The 17150-nt window shown below is 46.0% G+C and overlaps 1 protein-coding gene across 4 annotated transcripts in view; it reads right to left on the bottom strand.

Moving 5' to 3' along the window:
• Nucleotides 1-7465: 7465 nt before the first annotated feature.
• The window catches only part of UBA7 (ubiquitin like modifier activating enzyme 7), a 46304-nt gene continuing 36619 nt past the window's right edge, over nt 7466-17150 (bottom strand). For 2 of the 4 annotated variants that reach the window (XM_081851203.1, XM_081851202.1), the window contains exons 23-25: nt 11086-11187; nt 10393-10493; nt 7466-8732 (exon numbers count right to left, since the gene is read on the bottom strand). In XM_081851203.1, coding sequence (XP_081707329.1) covers nt 8576-8732; nt 10393-10493; nt 11086-11187 — 360 coding nt within the window. In that variant the 3' untranslated portion in view covers nt 7466-8575. Of the gene's footprint in view, nt 8733-10392; nt 10494-11085; nt 11188-17150 lie in introns of those variants that run through there. The other 2 variants (XM_081851204.1, XM_081851205.1) reach the window with 2 other exon arrangements.

Raw genomic sequence — 17150 nt, forward strand, 5'->3', positions numbered from 1 at the left:
ATAGCATGGCAATTAGTGCTCACATAAAAATAGGGACTTCATCTGTAAGGGATGTTCATTAGTTGCAGTTATGAAAGAGCAGAATAACAAACTACAACAAATCCAACCAGTTATTCCAAACCAATGTTTGCTGAAGCTTTCAAATTTACCATGTGTCCATACTCAAATGATATTCAAAAATACCTAGAACTGATGGACAAATGTGTTCGCTTTATCATTAAACATAATTGATGGAGCTAAGAACAGATAACAGTATGCAAAAATACTGTCGAACCACAGTAACACCTAACAGTGTTGATTAATCCCATCAGCAACATCAAATACCTGTGAAGAATGGCTAACAAGGACTACTGAAGACTAATTGCATGTCAGAGCCTTTCTTATGTTTCCAGGTTACATGAAAGCTGCAAGATCCAGTTGTTCCTACCCATCCCTTAAAATAATAGTGGGAATGAGTCAGAAAGCACATGATAACACAAATTACAGGATGTCTATCTGGGTAAATATTCCTGGCACAAAATATCAAGGACAAGGATGAAATATGTCAAAATTAAGAAGCATGGAGAAGTTGTGATAGCATAAACATACAGGAGAATCTGCCTTAAAAAAACACACACCCCTGCATATAACAATTGCTTTGCTGGATCAGACAAGATGCTTCCTTCATCAAGCATTTTGTTACCGACAGAAAATTACCAGATGCCCCACGAAACCTACAAACAAGTATGGCTATGATGGCTATTCTTCCCATTATCTTCACTGCTTGGTCCTTGGAGGCTGGCTGCGATGCTGCGGATCCATTTCAACAGCTTTCCCCGATCTGATACCAGCAACATCTGGAGGGTACCAGCTTCCCCATCCACTCCAATCCCTAAAAACTAAACAAAAAACCCCACTGTAAGCTACAGGACATCGCCAGAGTGATTTTCATTGCTTAATTATGCAAATAAATCAAGGGAATTTGGATGTTATGCATATTTCATCAGTGTCCTTAATTTGCATGATTCTGCATGCAATTGGTTTGATGGAGTTAGGAATTGTTTAACAGAGATTTGAGTAGTCAAACTTAAGCTACTGAAGTTAAGTGGTCCTGTCCCCTGACAAAGGAACACCCGGCAATGAAATATTGTTGATAGCTGCCCACAGGCTTCTCAGTCTCATCTCTGCAATCACGAGGACTAGAAAGATAACATTTAAAACAGATTAACAATGCAAGCCCATGCATGCGTACTCAGGAGTAAGTGTATTTAGCGAGGGTAGCCAACATGGTGTGCTCCAGGATGCTGCCGGACTCCCAACTCCCATCATCCCTGGCCATGCTGGTTGGGAGCAAAAGTCATCTGGGCATTGGGTGAAGAAACACTTCCTTTTGCATTTCCTGAATCTTCTGAAGTTCACCTTCATTGGATTGCCCTGATTTCTAGTATTATGATTTGAGAGGGGGACTATCACCGTTCTCCACACCATGCATCTCTTTCACATCTCCCCCTTGCTCACATAAAAAAAAACCACCCACCTAAATGTTGTGGGCAACTTTTCCTTGTAGGGGAGTTTCTCCACCACCTCGATCATTTGGGTTGCCTCTTCCTGAACCTTCTATCTTCACAATATCCTTTTTGAGTTGAGGCAGCCAGAACCCAGTGTTCCAAGTGTGGCTGCCCCACAGAGCCTTATGATGGTAGCAATTTTGTGTTTCAGATGTTTAATTGACTAAATCCAAATATATTTGTGCACATGTACCTATCCAGTCCCATGGACTGCAAGAAGATCAAACCTATCCACTCTCAAGGAAATCAGCCCTGAGTGCTCACTGGAAGGACAGATCGTGAAGCTGAGGCTCCAATACTTTGGCCACCTCATGAGGAGAGAAAACTCCCTGGGAAAGACCCTGATGCTGGGAAAGATGGAGGGCACAAGGAGAAAGGAACGACAGAGGACGAGATGGTTGGACAGTGTTCCTGAAGCTACCAGCATGAGTTTGACCAAACTGTGGGAGGCAGTGGAAGACAGAAGTGCCTGGCGTGCTCTGGTCCATGGGGTCACGAAGAGTCGGACACGACTAAACGACTAAACAACAACAACAACCTATCCAGAGAGGTGTTCTTTTTTTAATTGCTTCTTTGCTCTCTTTGGTCATTTGGATGAGCGTCATGAAATAAGAACGAATGTGAACGTGTAGGCCACAACGACAGGGCCGGAAACTGTGGGAGGACACATCACAAAAGAAACCCAACAAGCCTTAGCATGTACGCTCAGGGTACAGAAATAGCACTGCATTGTTCTCCTAGCATGATACATCCCTGGTGATAAGAAAAACTCATGCTTTTGAGACTCCACTTGTCTGTAGACCCCTGGTATCTGGTTGCTGAATGAAGCCTCTTCTCTTTGAACAGCACCTCTCTTTCACCAACTTGCGACTGAGGGATAAGTGCTAAACCCCCTTCTTTGTCAGTAGCATTGTCCCTCTTAGCACACTTATGTGAATGAGCCCTAAAACAATCCGTTTATGAGCCATCACCCTGCTCATTTTGCTCGGGAAGTTGCATCACAAGCCAGCGAGAGAGCTCCAAAAACAAACCTTTTTCTAGTCATTACACGCCTCTCCCTTGAATCAGTAGATCTAAAGGATTACAAGAAAACACCGTCTAGTCTGACCTTCAGTGCAACACAAGCCAAGGGGATTTTTCTTCTGTTATTTACAATAGCCAAATGCAGGCTATTGGGTGTAATATATCACTATTTCCTCCCCCTTCATCGCAGCTATAGGGCTTTATAGCCAGGATCTGACCCCTGCACCCATGGAAAAACCAACCTCACACCTTTGTTAGGCTTTTCCCTCAATTGTTAATCACCTACCCTGTTAAAAATAGCACCTTTTCAAAATAGCATACTTGATCAGATTTATTTCCCAGGTCTTATCTTCTGCCTTTATCTTTTGCATATTTGCACAGATTGCAGATGCTTCAGTCTCTCACTTTTAGGGGGGACTTCCAGGAGCCATCCCTTACTACTGCCTCCCCCAAGCTGGTGCCCACTATGATGTGCTGGCTAGGGTGGAGGGGAACTACATTCCAGAACATCTGAAGGGTACCAGTCTAGGGAAATCTGCCTTACTGCAGTTCCTCAAATGTCTTCCTTACGTTGTGAACAGTGGAACCATACAGCCAGCTGAACAATACCCAAGGGTGAGAAAATACAGTATGTTTCTCCAGTGTGGTGTCCAGTTAATACTACTGACGACTGCATTTTCCCTTTTCATGTGAATATGAGCTTAGCATTCAAAAGCTATTTACTGTGGCATATTTTTGTATTTCTGCATGCTTACACAGACACACATTGCAGACAATGTTACAGAAGAGTGGTTTCTGAGGTCTGAGCTCATAATGGAAAGTAAAAGGGAAATGTGATCTTCCACCATGTTTATACATACAGTATGTATGTATACATTATGCTGGGTCAGGATGTTGTTTCATCTGACCTGATGTTTCTCATGCTGGTCGGCAGTGACTTTCTCAGAGGGGAGTCTTTCCCAGTGTGTGAGGCTTAGATTGCAAGAGCTACTCAGCGGCGAACACTTATTCACACAGCAGCACATTTTATTTTATTTTTATTTTTAAATCTGTATACCTCGCTTCTTCTGTAGATCTCGGGGCATGTAGTTAAACTAGGGAATTCATTACTATGAGATGCAGTGATGCCCCAAAATTTATGGAAGCCTGTTGCCAAATATGTGATTTTTATTTCAAACTTTCCCATTAATAAATAATTTAAGCTGCTTTAAAGAATGGCAGAAGGATATTTCTAGATTTTTATGGCAGGGGAAGAAACCAAGAATTAAATATAATATATTGATTGACACTAGGGAAAGAGGAAGCTTCTCACTGCCAGATTTGCGTTTATATTATGAAGCAGCTTGTTTGTGCTGGTTACAAGATTGGATAAAGTTGGAGAATACTCAACTGCTAGACTTGGAGGGGTACGGTGTTAAATGTGGTTGGCATGCATGTCTATGGTAGAGTAAAGCTAGAATACATAAGAATTTTATGAATCATGTAATTAGGGAAAATATTTATCAAGTCTGGGGGAAAAATAAGAATCTGCTAGAAATGAAAACACTTTTATGGCTTTCACCCATTGAAGCAATTGCACTGAAAAATTGAATACAGAAAAAGGATGGGCAACATATAGAGAACTAGTGGACTTTACAGACACAAGTGTAAGCCTGAAGAAGACGAAAGAATTCAGTAACTGGATGACAGACTGGTTGCAATACTGTCAATTGAATGAAATATTTAAAGTTGATAAACAATGTGGTTTTTATAGAAGAGATGTCAGAATTTGAGAAAGAGCTGCTAGATAATAATGAGAAGTAAATTTCTAAAATGTATAAGTTACTATTAGAATGGGAGAGAAAGCATGAAATGGTGAAAACGGCAATGATCTATTGGGCTAAAGATGTGGGCCACAATATAGATTTAGATTTGTGGGAAAAGCTGTGGAAAACAGGATTAAAATTCACAGCCTGCTATGCTCTTAAGGAAAATTATTGGAAAATGATTTACAGATGGTACCTGACACCAAATAAATTAGAGAAAATGTATAAGTCAGAATCAGGTAAATGTTGGAACTGTAAAGCTATGGATGGAACCTTATATCATATGTGGTGGACCTGTAGAGTAGTTAGAATATTGGGAAATAATATACCATATTTATTCAAATCTAATGCTCACCTTTTTTTGGCCAAATTACGTTGCAAAAATTAAGGTGTGCATTAGATTTGATGGCACATTTACATTCACCAGCAAATACTTTTTTGGTTTCAAGGTTCTGAAAATTGAGGTGCACATTAGATTCGATGACACATCAGACTTGAGTAAATACGGTATAATGAATTGAAAAAAATATTTTGGAAGCCCTTCCCAAAGAGGCCAGAGGCCTTCCTGGTGGAATAATAAAGTCTCTGAGGTACCAAGTGAACAAATAAATTTGTTTATGTATGCCACTACAGCAGCAATAATCCTATATGCACAAAGATGGAGAGAGGAGATAGTCTTTACAAAGGAGGAGTGGCAGATGAAATTAATGGAATACGCAGAATTAGCAAGCTTAACCAGCAAAATTAGAGGGCACAAAGAGAAAGGTTTTAAAGAGGAATGGAAGGCATTTGTAGACTACCTAAAAAACATTGTAAAAATGTTAGAACTTGAGTCAGTTTGGAGTAAGCTCAGGAGTTATAGTTTATAATGAGAAGAATTTGAATGTTTAAATAGTTAGAAAAAATAGATTATGCAGCAGGAATGGGAAACTTTAGGGAGTCATGGAAGGATGGATGAGAAGTCGATGGAACAGAACGATGTAATGTATCTATTTCTCTTCTTCCTTCTTTCACTTTTTTCTTCTTCAGTTCTGTATTTTGTACTCTTATAAATTCATAAATATATATTTTTAAAACTTAATGGAAGCCAAGACTATTATCATTGGCTACTAGTCATAACAGTTATGTTATACTACATCCAGTATTGGAAATAGTGACTTATCAGTGGCAGAACAGGGGGCCACTTACCTCTGCATCATTCAAAATGCCCATTTGGGCACCTTGAACCATTGATGCACATCCCTGAGAACAGTAGCAACACAATGGGGCTGATAGGCCTGGATTCAAATCAAGATGTCCCTAGTTCAAATCTGGTTGCTTCCTCCCCCAGAAATGTTGTAGCTCAGTGGCAGAGTGTCTCCTTTGCATCAGAAGGTCTCAGCTTCAATCCCCATCATCTCCAAACTCATTCCATGTCTGAAATCCTGGAGAGGCACTTCCAGTCAGCATAGGCAGTGCTTAGCTACATAGAAATCTATGGACTGACTCAGTATAAGGCAGCTTCCTATGCCTCATGGTAGCTGTAGACACCTTTTGGATCTGAGTCATTCACTGTGATCAAGAGAACAGGGAAATTTTGTAGAGGGAGTGGGCAAGGGAGCAGATCCTGATTTTCAAGGGAAGTTCCTGGAGAGCATTTTGTAATGTTGACTTCTTGCAATGCCCAATCTGCAGGAGAGCTCGGAAAAGAAGATGGAAGAGCAGGAGGATATACTGTCCTGCCTCGGCTACAAAAACAGCTTCTGTAGGTGTAGGGTCACTGTTAAAATCAAAGGAGCTTCATTTCCCCAGCAAGCCTGACTCATTACTCTAATGTGTTGCTCAAGGTTTACTGTAAACAGGAGATGCAATCCATCTGAGGGCACGCTGCCATAATGATCCCAACTTAACGTAAACACCAGGGAGCTATGTCACCGAAATTTGATGTGAAAAGGCCGCCACCAGTTGCTCAGTTACCCTTATCTGATGGTATCAGTACTGCTGCTGGAGGAAATATATGTGTGAGACCCTCCCCCTTCTGCTCCTGAAAATCAAACCAAAAGCGTGGAATAGTCAAACACGTTAAGAACAGCTGCACAGTCTTATAAGAATTTATAAAGAGTGATTCTCAGCACTAGCAGTGGCAAACCTAAATGCAAATTCTGTGTATCACTTAGACTCCCTTCTGTGTTATACGTTTAAAGCAGAACCCTACCACTTTAAACAGATGTGGATGCCCCAAAAAAGAATTCTGGGGAATGCAGTTTGTTAAATATCCCCAGAATCCGTAGGAAACCCTTCTTTCCCTTACAGAACTAAGACCTGTGGAGCAGTTTAATAGTTGATCTCTCTTCCTAGGGAACCCTAGGAAGCAGCATATGCTCTGTTGCTGAGCTGTGCCCCTCTCCCTACCTACATAGTTCCTGGCTCCATGCAGAGAAAACGAAATTATCCCATTCCCCTGCAGCTGCTCTGTCGGAACAAAGCAGGCTAATGCCCATAACAGGGGTGGGGAACCTTTTTCAGCCTGGGGGCCATCTTCCATCACAGGCAATGTTCCAAGGGCCACATGCCAGTAACGGGTGGGGCCAGATGGAAAAAGTGGGCGGAGCAACAGATGTGACTCATCCTTTTGTGGCTATATTCCAGCCACACAAAAACCAGAGGGTTTTTTCTACCAACACGCAAACATACTTCTCCCTGTCTTTTGAGCCAGAAGGCACTGAAGGAGGGTGCAGAGCAAAGATTATGAGAGGTGTATCCCAGGTCTACAGAGTCATTTGATGGCTGTACAAGGAACCACATTTGGATCACCCCCACCACCTGGGCCTGAGGTTCCCCATCCTGTGTTACAACTTCATTGCTGCTACACCTTTAATAGTACTGGGAAGAAAATGCTTAATTTCAAAAGAAGCCTCTGGGTTGCACAGTGAGCTCATTCCTATTTAGTCCTCTGCTATGCTCAGACCCCAAGAGCAAGAAAAGGCCTGCAGGCAGACACAGGTTAGTCCCTGAAGAAGATGCTTCTTCACTTTCTTTGTCAGGCAAGGAGCGTGTCTCTGCTTTAAACAGAATTTGGGTTAATCACAGTCAGTGTATACACATTACTCATTCCATATATTACCCACATTTATTAAATTAGTCTGCATCCTGCCCTTCCTCGCAAAGGAGCCCAGGGTGCCAGACAACAAATGGCAACACCACAAGAACATTTGAAAAAACAATTCCAACATAGAAACAGACTGGGAAAGCTTCCAGCTTAAAACCCTTGCTGGAAGGTCTTCAGTAGGCAGCAAAACAACAACAGAGGCTGCCTCTGCCTAACATCCAAGGGGAGCGAATTCCAAAGAGCAGGTGCTACCACTCTAAAGACCCAATTCCAGTGGTGCCAACTTGAATAACATATTTTGGGGGGGGGTCAGGTAGGCCCCATCCTGCATAATCAATTAAATGATGTGGTACACGAACATCATTTGAATGGCAAAGCCCATTATCTTTGGGGGGGGGCTCGGCTCCCTCAAATATTTTACTGGGGGGAGGGCAGAGGGACCTTAGCCTCTAGGAGTTGGCTCCTATGCCCAATGCATACATTGTGAACCTCCAGATAAGAAGGCAGTCACAGGAAGTCACAGGAAGTCTTTGCCTGCACAGCGCAATGATCAGCCGAGTATATAAGGGATGAGACTAGCCAGGGGTCAGCAAACTATTTCAGCAGGGGGCCGGTCCACTGTTCCTCAGACCTGGTATGGGGCTGGACTATATTTTGAAAGGAAAAAAAGAACCAATTCCTATGCCCCACAAATAACCCAGAGATGCATTTTAAATAAAGGGACACATTCTACTCATGTAAAAACATGCTGATTTCCGGACCATCAACGGGCCAGGTTTAGAAGGCGATTGGGCTGGATCCAGCCCCCAGGCCTTAGTTTGCCTACCCATGGACTAGACGATCTTGCAGGTATCCTGGTCCCAAGTTGCATAGGGCTATACACACCAAGGCCAGCACCTTGAACTTAGTCTGGAAACTAGCTGGCAGGCAGAGCAATTCTCTGAACAGCAGGGTAATGTGTTGGTCGTATCCTGCCCCAGTGAGCAGCCAAGCAGCTGCATTTTGCATCAGCGGCAGCTTCCAGACCATCCTCAAGGGCAGCTCCACATCCAGCAGATTGCAGTAATCCAGTCCAAAGGTTTCCATTGTATTACACATATACACAGTTCCCTTTACTCCTCATTGGTTGGATCCCTCGGTCGGAGCCAGACATGAACAGGCGGTAAGATGCTATCATCCTCTTCATCTTCACAGACTATTTCCAACACCAAGAGCCGGCACTCCTTGGATAGAGCCTCTTTGGTGGCACAGCGAACCAGTTCCGTCAGTCTGAGAAAGTGAAAGCGAAGGGTGAATAGGAGGGCAGATGCAAGAGGGCAGGTAACAGGCAATCTCCTGTCACTTACAGTACTGATGTTTGCCACACATCCTTCACCAGGTATGCTCAGGTCCTGAAACAACTGCAGAACCACACCCAAACTATCGTCTCAAATCCAGCAGCTGCAACCATAGGCAGGAATGGCCTAGCTAACATTTCCCAGGGACTGCTACTCACAAGACCTTTTGCGGGTGGGGTGGAGGCATATATATACCAAAGAAGAAAATGCCTTAAAGATGTAAGAAGAGATCCCGACCAGATCAGACTGAAGCCTGATCTGTTCCAGCATCCTGTTTCGCTCAGTAGTTGAGCTGAGACCTCTGGGGACCCCATAATAAGCAGGACATGAAGGCGAGAGCCTGCTGTGTAGCACCCAGAAACTGGCACACCCAGCTTGCCAGTGCTCAATGCTGCCTCCCTGCCACACTGGCCTTGTTCTTTTCCCCTCTCTGAATACAGCCGGAATGGTGGTTCAGAAGTGGGAGCTAAAATCAACGCAGCTTCTCGAAGGAGGGATGCTAGCACTTCTTTGCCATCTCCCCAGCCTCCTCCTCCACTGCACCCATCCGTACCAGAAAACTAAGCACACTTTTGCTCTCTGCTTAAGAAATGGCAGAGGCAGCCAAAGTGAAACTATCCGTCCTGAGCGAGCCTGCAGCCCAGTTTGTTTTGGGGTGGGAATGGGGGGTTGGAGAAGGCGGGAGAGTGAGTGGGCAGAGAGCAGGACAGCCTGCCAAGGAGTCTGGAAAGATCATAGAGTAATGGACTCTTGTTGCCTCTGGATGTATGTGGATGGCAGAGGCCCAGGAGAGCCTGCGTTTGGGGGGTGGGAAGAGCTTGGTCTGCCCCAGGAAGCAGCGGAGGAGGCACTGACAGCAGGATGTTTACCCAGCGTGGAAGGGACAGGACGCAGAGGCTTTGCAGCTGCTGCAGATACAGTAACCCAGGCTGTTCTGGCAGGGGGCCTGTAGTGGGGGCAGCTATGGCCTAGCTATCCCACACTCCTGAGGGTCCCTCTGCCCTCTTCCAGGTCAGTGGCTTCCCAGCCCCTAGAAAACGGGCAAGCAGGGAGGAAAACAGGGCAAATGCCACTTCCAACCCCACGGCAGGCCGGAGGAAATGTGGAAGGGCTCACTGAGAGTCTGACTGCTTCCGGGGTGGTGTCAATGTTGCAAAAATGATATTCAGGTATTGCAAGTGGGTCACTGATAAGAGTTGTGTTTTGTTTTTTAATAAACCCATGTACTGGATTTTCCTGAGAAAAGGGTACACCTGGATTTAGGGGCAGAGGGGAGGAATACAGGCTGGCATTTTGATGTTGAAGGTGTTGTGTGGACTCTGTAAAAAACAAACCCTGCATGCATCAGAAACAGCTATTGGAAGGTTCTCTCTGCCTAAGCCATGCCTTGAGAATACCCGGGGCACTGGTCCCCCTCAGGCTTCATGAGAATCAGGAGCAGAAGGTGGAAACAAGAGGTTTCCCCCAGGCATGCGGTTGGCCACTGTGAGAACAGGATGTTGGATGAGGTGGGTCATGGGCTTAATCCAGCAGTCAGGCTCTTCTTATGTTCCTTTGTGACCCCCAAACTCTGTTCCTTTGGATTCTCCTACCTGCTGGATAGCTTCTGCTCTTTTGCCTTTTCTTCCCAGAAGCCAGCGTACAGAAGAGCTTTTCCATATAGTAGCATCTCCAGCACCAAGGAATGCTCCATCTGTGAAAGTGAGCAGGAGTCAGCACCACACAGAGAAGAGACAATCAGAACTCTCAACTGAAAGAGCTCCAGGAGCACCAGGTTAAGTACAAGTTGTGAGATGGTGGCGTTCAACTAGTTATTCTCAAAATAGATCCACTGAAATTAACGAACATGGTTAAGTTAGGTCCATTAATTTCAAAAGGATGACATGGGAGCGCAGTCTTGGGAACCAGCAGAGGATGGGGTGGGACAATCAGGGCAACCAGAAAAAAGAGCAAAGTAGGAGCAGGGAGCAAACTGAATTGGATTATGGCAATGGGGTCTTTGGGACAGAACAGGGGCATCTCACTGATATTGGAGTGAATGAGGGTACCTGGTAAGGGATACCTTTGTGTTTGTTAATGCTGGAAGGTGCAACATGCCCGTTCAAAGTGCTGTGCCCACTGGCCTCACATGGACCTCAGGATGCCGCAGAGGAGAAGACCCACTGCTGCAACCCTGGCATGCATGGTAATGAGGAGGGTCAGTGGCATGGGCCATCCCAGCATATGCTGCCTGGGTTCCTGATGGAACCTGCCTATGAAACGTTTTACTTGGTCATCCTCTTCACCTGGAGGTGTTTGCAGAGGTCTCTCAAGGTGATCTCCTTTCCCTCGGCATCGACACCTGGCACCTCAATTCTGTCCCAGCAGTTCCATGCTTTCTGGCGATACTGAGATTAAAGCAAAATCAGTGAGGAGTGTTGGGGCAAGACTAATAATAAAACGAACATGCTTATTAGTGCATAAACTTTGGTGGACTGCAGTCCACTTCACCGGGTGCATGAGAAAAGAGCAGATACCCAAAGAAGGTCAGTTCTAAAATTAAATGCATCACCCAACCCAGCAGGTACCATGTCCCAACACGCTTGCAGCACGAACCAGGTAACCTATGAAGGAGCCATTTCCTGTAGAGCCAAGTGGGTCAAGGCCTTAGATCTAGGGTTGCCATATTTCAAAAAGTAAAATCTGGCCACAAAAGTTGTTGAGCTTCCAACGGCAGCATTCTGGGTATGTCCGGAAAATTCTGGACATAAGGCGACCCTTTTAGATCACATATTTTAAAATGTCATGCAGCTAAAACCTTTGTGTGCCGGGCTTACATCCAAGCAGGTTTGCATAGGATTATAGCCTAAAGGCCCATATTGGTAACTACCAATGGCCACAGACTGTTAGTACAAAGTGATTTGAATAACTAGACTTGCTAGGATCTTTTTATTAAACGAAAGCCTTAATACCCTTAACGTTGAAGACACAACTGCTAGATCACAAGCGTGTCTAATTCAGGCTCCACAGTTCATTTACGATTCAAATATTAAAAAACAGAGCTGTTTGTAGCAAAGGAAACCTTTGCAGCAAAGGATTGTAGCAGCTCATTCTGTTCACCTTATCAGGAAGAAGGTTAAGAGGTGAACTGATTGTAGCGCACCTTCAGAGAGGAGAAGTTTTTAAGTGCCAAAAGGGCGGCGCTTTAATCTAGCCAAGAGGAACATGAGAACCTCCAATAAAAATAAAAGATAAAACCAGACAAATTCTGATCTGACGCGGCATTTCAAACAGCAAAGGCAACTAACAATTGCAACACCCAATGCCAAGGATGTGGGTGGGTTCTCCAAAGCATGGAGAGCATTGGATCTGGATACGGGAAACCCAGATTCAAATCAGCCATAGAGTTCACTCTTCTTTCAACTTAACCCACCTCATATGGCTGTTGTGAGGCTTAAACATCTTGGAGGAAGGACAGAGCAGAATTCTAAGAAGCAAAGCAGCACAACCCTCACAGGCTCCAAACAAAGACCAGCCCTCTCCTCAAAATATGTTTTAAGTGGAGTCCATCGCAACAGATGTGGCATATAATATGAAAGGGAAGGGATGTGGTTCAGTAGCACAACATCTGTTTTGCGCACAGAAGTTCCCATGTTCAAGATCTCAGAGAGCTGCTGCCTGTCAGTGTAGGCTGCCAGCGGCCAGCATGAGGCAGCTTTCCTATGAACCAAAGGAAGCCATTCCTCCTGCACTGCCTATAGGAAGTCAGATCTGGATGAAATGATTCTTTCCTGTCGTGACGGCTCTGAATGCGCTAACTGTCAACGGGCCTAACGGAGGAGACTCTTTAAGGCTGCCTTCTGTCCATTCATGATCTGTGGCTCTCTGCTGCACAAAGACACATTGAGATGGCGCCTTGCCTATGCACAATTGTCCTTTTCTTCAGAACAAGGCCCAGGATGTTGTGGAACCTCTTAGCCCCCTGCACTGTTGACCCTGCCTGACTGTTTTGGCCCTGGGCAAGGAGAAGGAGAGAGAGAGGAGGAGGACAAGAAGCAGCCAGTCCTCTTCACAAGGAGCCCTTTGGGGCTAGTTAGCGGTTCATAGCAGGAAGTGCCCTGACCAGAGAGAACTTAGTGGGGTCAGACTGTCGCACAAAGGGATACTGTCCTGGACTAACTCACTGGCCAGCAGGGGAGGAGAAAAGCTGGCCTGGACGCTAGCATTCGCCTGGGTCTCCAAAGCAAATCTGTCTTCTTGTCAAAAATGACAGAAAAATATATAGAGACACATGGACATATATACCACCCTAAATCTGGGGACAGAAGCAGCTGCCAGAGGTACCATCAGACCCCTGCCCAACACTCTCACAAGCCTATAAAAGTGAAAGAACACTTCCCTCTGTTCCTGCGCACAACACTGTGCCCCCAATTGCCCTATACATTTAAAGCAGTGTCATAGAACTTTAAATAGCCATGGCTTCCCCCAGGGAATCCTGGGAACTGTGTTTTGTTACAGGTACTGAGTGTCGTTAGGAGACCCGTGTTCTTCCTCACAGAGCTACATTTCCCCAAGTTCCCCAGAAAGAGGGATTGTTTGTTAACCCGCTCTGGGAATTGTAGCTGTATGAAGGGGTCAGGGCTCTCTTAACAACTCTCAGAACACTTAACAAACGTCAGCTCCCAGGATTCTTCGGGGAGGGGCATGACGGTTAAAAGTGGTATTATACTGCTTTAAATGAATAGTGCAAATGGGGCCCGTGCCCCAGAGCACTGCCTTCTGTTCTGCCTGCTTCTCAACAGGATGGAGACAGAGCTCCTCTGTCAGCCAGAGAAGGACAGGGCTACTGTTCTTTCATGCTAGCTTCAGGGCACAGGCCTCCACACCACTAGGTCTCATCAACTCCAGTCGCAGCAGCAAAGCCATGGATTGTAGGAGGGAACTGCTTTTCTCCCAGAGATACTGTACTCACCTGGGACTCTGTACTTGGGGAGGCTGTACAGCCATGTCCTCTTCCACTAGTCTCCACCCCAAAGTATACTACTAACCCCTTTTCAGATTACAGGTAGGTAGCCGTGTTGGTCTGCTGTAGTCGAAACAAAATAAAAAAATCCTTCCAGTAGCACCTTAGAGACCAAATAAGTTTGTTATTGGTATATTCCTTCCAGTAGCAACTTAGAGACCAACTAAGGTGCTACTGGAAGGAATCCCTTTTCAGATGTTCTGTCCACATGTAGACTGTGGAATGAATGGGGGAATGGATTGCACTGTTTACCCCCCCCCCCCACGTACAGGCCCAGCAGGCTGAGATTCCTGCATTGCAAGGGGTTGGACTATAAGACTGTTGGTGTCCCTTCCAACTCTACAATTCTATGATTTCATCTCTGAAGGGGGTTTCTGTATGTGTACAGCTGCATGTACACACGTTCTCGCATGGGAGCAAGAACCCTGATCAGATAGAGGAGCCAAACAGCTGTTTGCAAGAAGCCCTTTCAGTTCTTCTGCTGAATACAAGCAGATTGATAGGTCTGGGCGGGCTAGCAAGGCCAGCATGGTCGATCCCACACCCAGTCCATGCTTTCAGAGGGAAGGTCTGATCACAGCCACCCTTTGCTTGGGATCTGGGGTCTTGTCCTTTGCTCTGTTGAGATGCTGTTTCTAGTCAACTCAGCTGGAGGGCCAAACATTCTCTCCCAGCTTATTTCAAATTTACACTGAGGTTTTGTAGATTTCATGGAAAGGAGGGGTGGATGCAGAACAATGGAAAACAGGAGCACCATACAGTACTCACTCATGCTTCCTTAAAGCCCTGGGAAGTGCTGTTGGTATTCTGAAGAACGGAAAGCAAATTACAAAAAGGAACAGAACAGAAGCAGGAAGGAGGAACTCATGTTTTCAGCTGGCTGGTGCAGCAAGATGGACAAAAGCTCAGCTGTAGTGTGGTAGCAGCTATGTAGTGTGGTAGCAGCTATGCCCTTCCTATTGTTTTAGACACCGGCTGAAAACTTTTTATTTCAGCAAGACTATCCAAACACATCATTCAGTTATGAATACTTCTTTTAAAAATGTTTTGCTGTTGCAATCTGTGCTTTATTGATAATTATCTTATTATGTACACCTGCTTGGAGAGATTATTCCATCTGAGTGGCCATTTTTTCTGAAAGCATTAATAAGAGCGTGCATGCAAAACCCAAACCCCTGTAAACGAGAGAGGATATGCTTTGGTTTGAAACATGCAAAGTCTCGCTCCTGACCATACCTTCTTTTTTTTTTTTTTTAAGAACATGAATGGGAGGAGGAAGGCTAGAGTTGGAAATTAAAGTTGCCTCCCCGCAAAAAAATCATGGCCATTTGGGACCATATGGTCCATCCCATTTGCTCTTCTATGTTGTTGCCAACCCAGAGGGCAGATTCCCATCCTTCCAAAAGAACCATATGGTTGGGCTTGGCCTTTCACACTGACAGGGGACTCATTAGCACCTTTTGCTCAGCTCTTCACCTTCCAGCACCTTAATGCTGCTTCCACAGCAAAGCAGAACCGAAGATATTCTGGGTGTCCCCCCTCCCCTGAAACCAGCCAGCTTCATGCCGGAAAGGACCAGCCTGCAGAGACTGGGGCAACAGGAGTTGGGTTCTGATCTAAGCAATGCGTCCCCCAGCTGGCTGGATGTCCCAATGCAAAGAAAACCTCCCTTTGCCTGATTTTTTTCCTTTGCTCACGCCTGCCTTACAGTGCCCTGCAAACTTATTATTCTCACACCCACCCGACCCAAAAAATAATTTTAAAAATCGGCTCAGGCACTAAGGAGCAAAGGTCCAATGAATCTTATTCTGGGGGGGTTAGGCGTGAATCCTTTGGCGCCAGGGCAAGAGCTCCCTTCCCCCAGTCGCCAGCCCTTGCTAAGTAATGACTCCCATATGCTGCTTAATCAGTTCCACACGTTCCCGGACCCGGCACTGCTCTCGATTCCCTTTTGCAAATCAGCCCCGTTCCTCATCTGGAGCTGCTCCCTTCCTCCTGATGCTGCGCTCTATTCACTCCACCGGCTCCTCTCCTCTCCTGGTTCCCCACCCACCCAGCTCCGAGGGGAAGCAATTTCAGATTCGCTGCTTTCAGGAATGGATTCATGATTTCACTTGGGGGGGGGGGGGCAAACTCACTCCTGAAAGTGGAAGCAAACCGTCCTTTGCCCCAAGTGGTCCTACGACTGCAAACCCAACCACCGCTGTTCTGGTTTCTTTTTCCTTCCCCTTTTTTTTCCAACGGAGGTTCTATCTATAGCACCACCAGAATGCCCTCCATTCCCAGAGGGCTGACATGGGCAAACTGGGCACGGTGCCACTTCGCTGCAGCCAGGCCCTTTCCTCTTAAAGACTTTAGGGGGGAGAGAGCGAGCTCACACACTGCACAGCTGCTCCAAGATTCAAAAACTCACACACACACACAAAAATCATTTCCCACCCCCGCGTCACAAGGGAAGCTTTGAAGTTCCTGCTTATATAGGGACCGTTCTGCGGAGCTGGGCTGTTAAGAAATCTGAGATGTCCTTTAAAAAAATATAATCACAGGACGTTTGGGGCCTGCGTGCGCGCTCAGCAAGCCCTCGGGCCGTGCAGCGTGATCTGAACTGGGAGCGATGGAGGGGGCGGGTGTGTGTGGAGGAACAGAGGCGCCGAGGAAATCAGTGGCGATAGAAGAGCCGGCCTCCCCCCCCCCCGTCTTTCCTGCCCGCCCCTCCACCCCGCTCCGGTCCCACCAATCTGGTTCCAATCTGCGCTTCCTGTGTAGCAGGAAGCCCCAGCCTCGCACTCCATAAACTCAAGACAAAAAGGCTTCTATTCAAACAGACGCTCTTAATTTAGCTTCTTGCTCTCCCGCCCTCCTCACCGATTCCACAGCCCCCCCCCCCATCCAAGCTCTGGTTTCTTTCTCCAGAAAAGGGAGGGTTTTTTTGCAAGGAAGCCAAGGCTGGCCCTAGCCCCAACAAATGGGAGGAATGTGAAGTCTTGGGGCTGCCACAAAAAGGGGGGGAAGCACCCCCAAAGCCTACGTCTGTGTACATGTGTGTGTTATGCATACATGTGTGCAGGCTCATGCGTGCACATGTACACACATATGCATCCACATGTATACAATGAATGGCAGAATGCCTTACAAAGAGGCAGCTAGCTAGAAGCCATCGTGTAGGACAGTTAATGGCACTACTGGTAAGGCAACCCTATGGAATAAGCGAGGGCTGGCTTAGGGCATCGCCCAATGTGCCGTAATTCCAACTCTGAGCTAAGTAGGTCTGGGGAGTGGATGGGAGGCTGCCCAGGAATCTTACAAATGCAACCCTGAGCTCATTGGAGGAAGGGCAGGATACACAAG

This window comes from Podarcis erhardii (assembly GCF_964252035.2).
Source record: "Podarcis erhardii genome assembly, chromosome: 2".
Classification (NCBI taxonomy): Eukaryota; Metazoa; Chordata; class Lepidosauria; order Squamata; family Lacertidae; genus Podarcis; species Podarcis erhardii.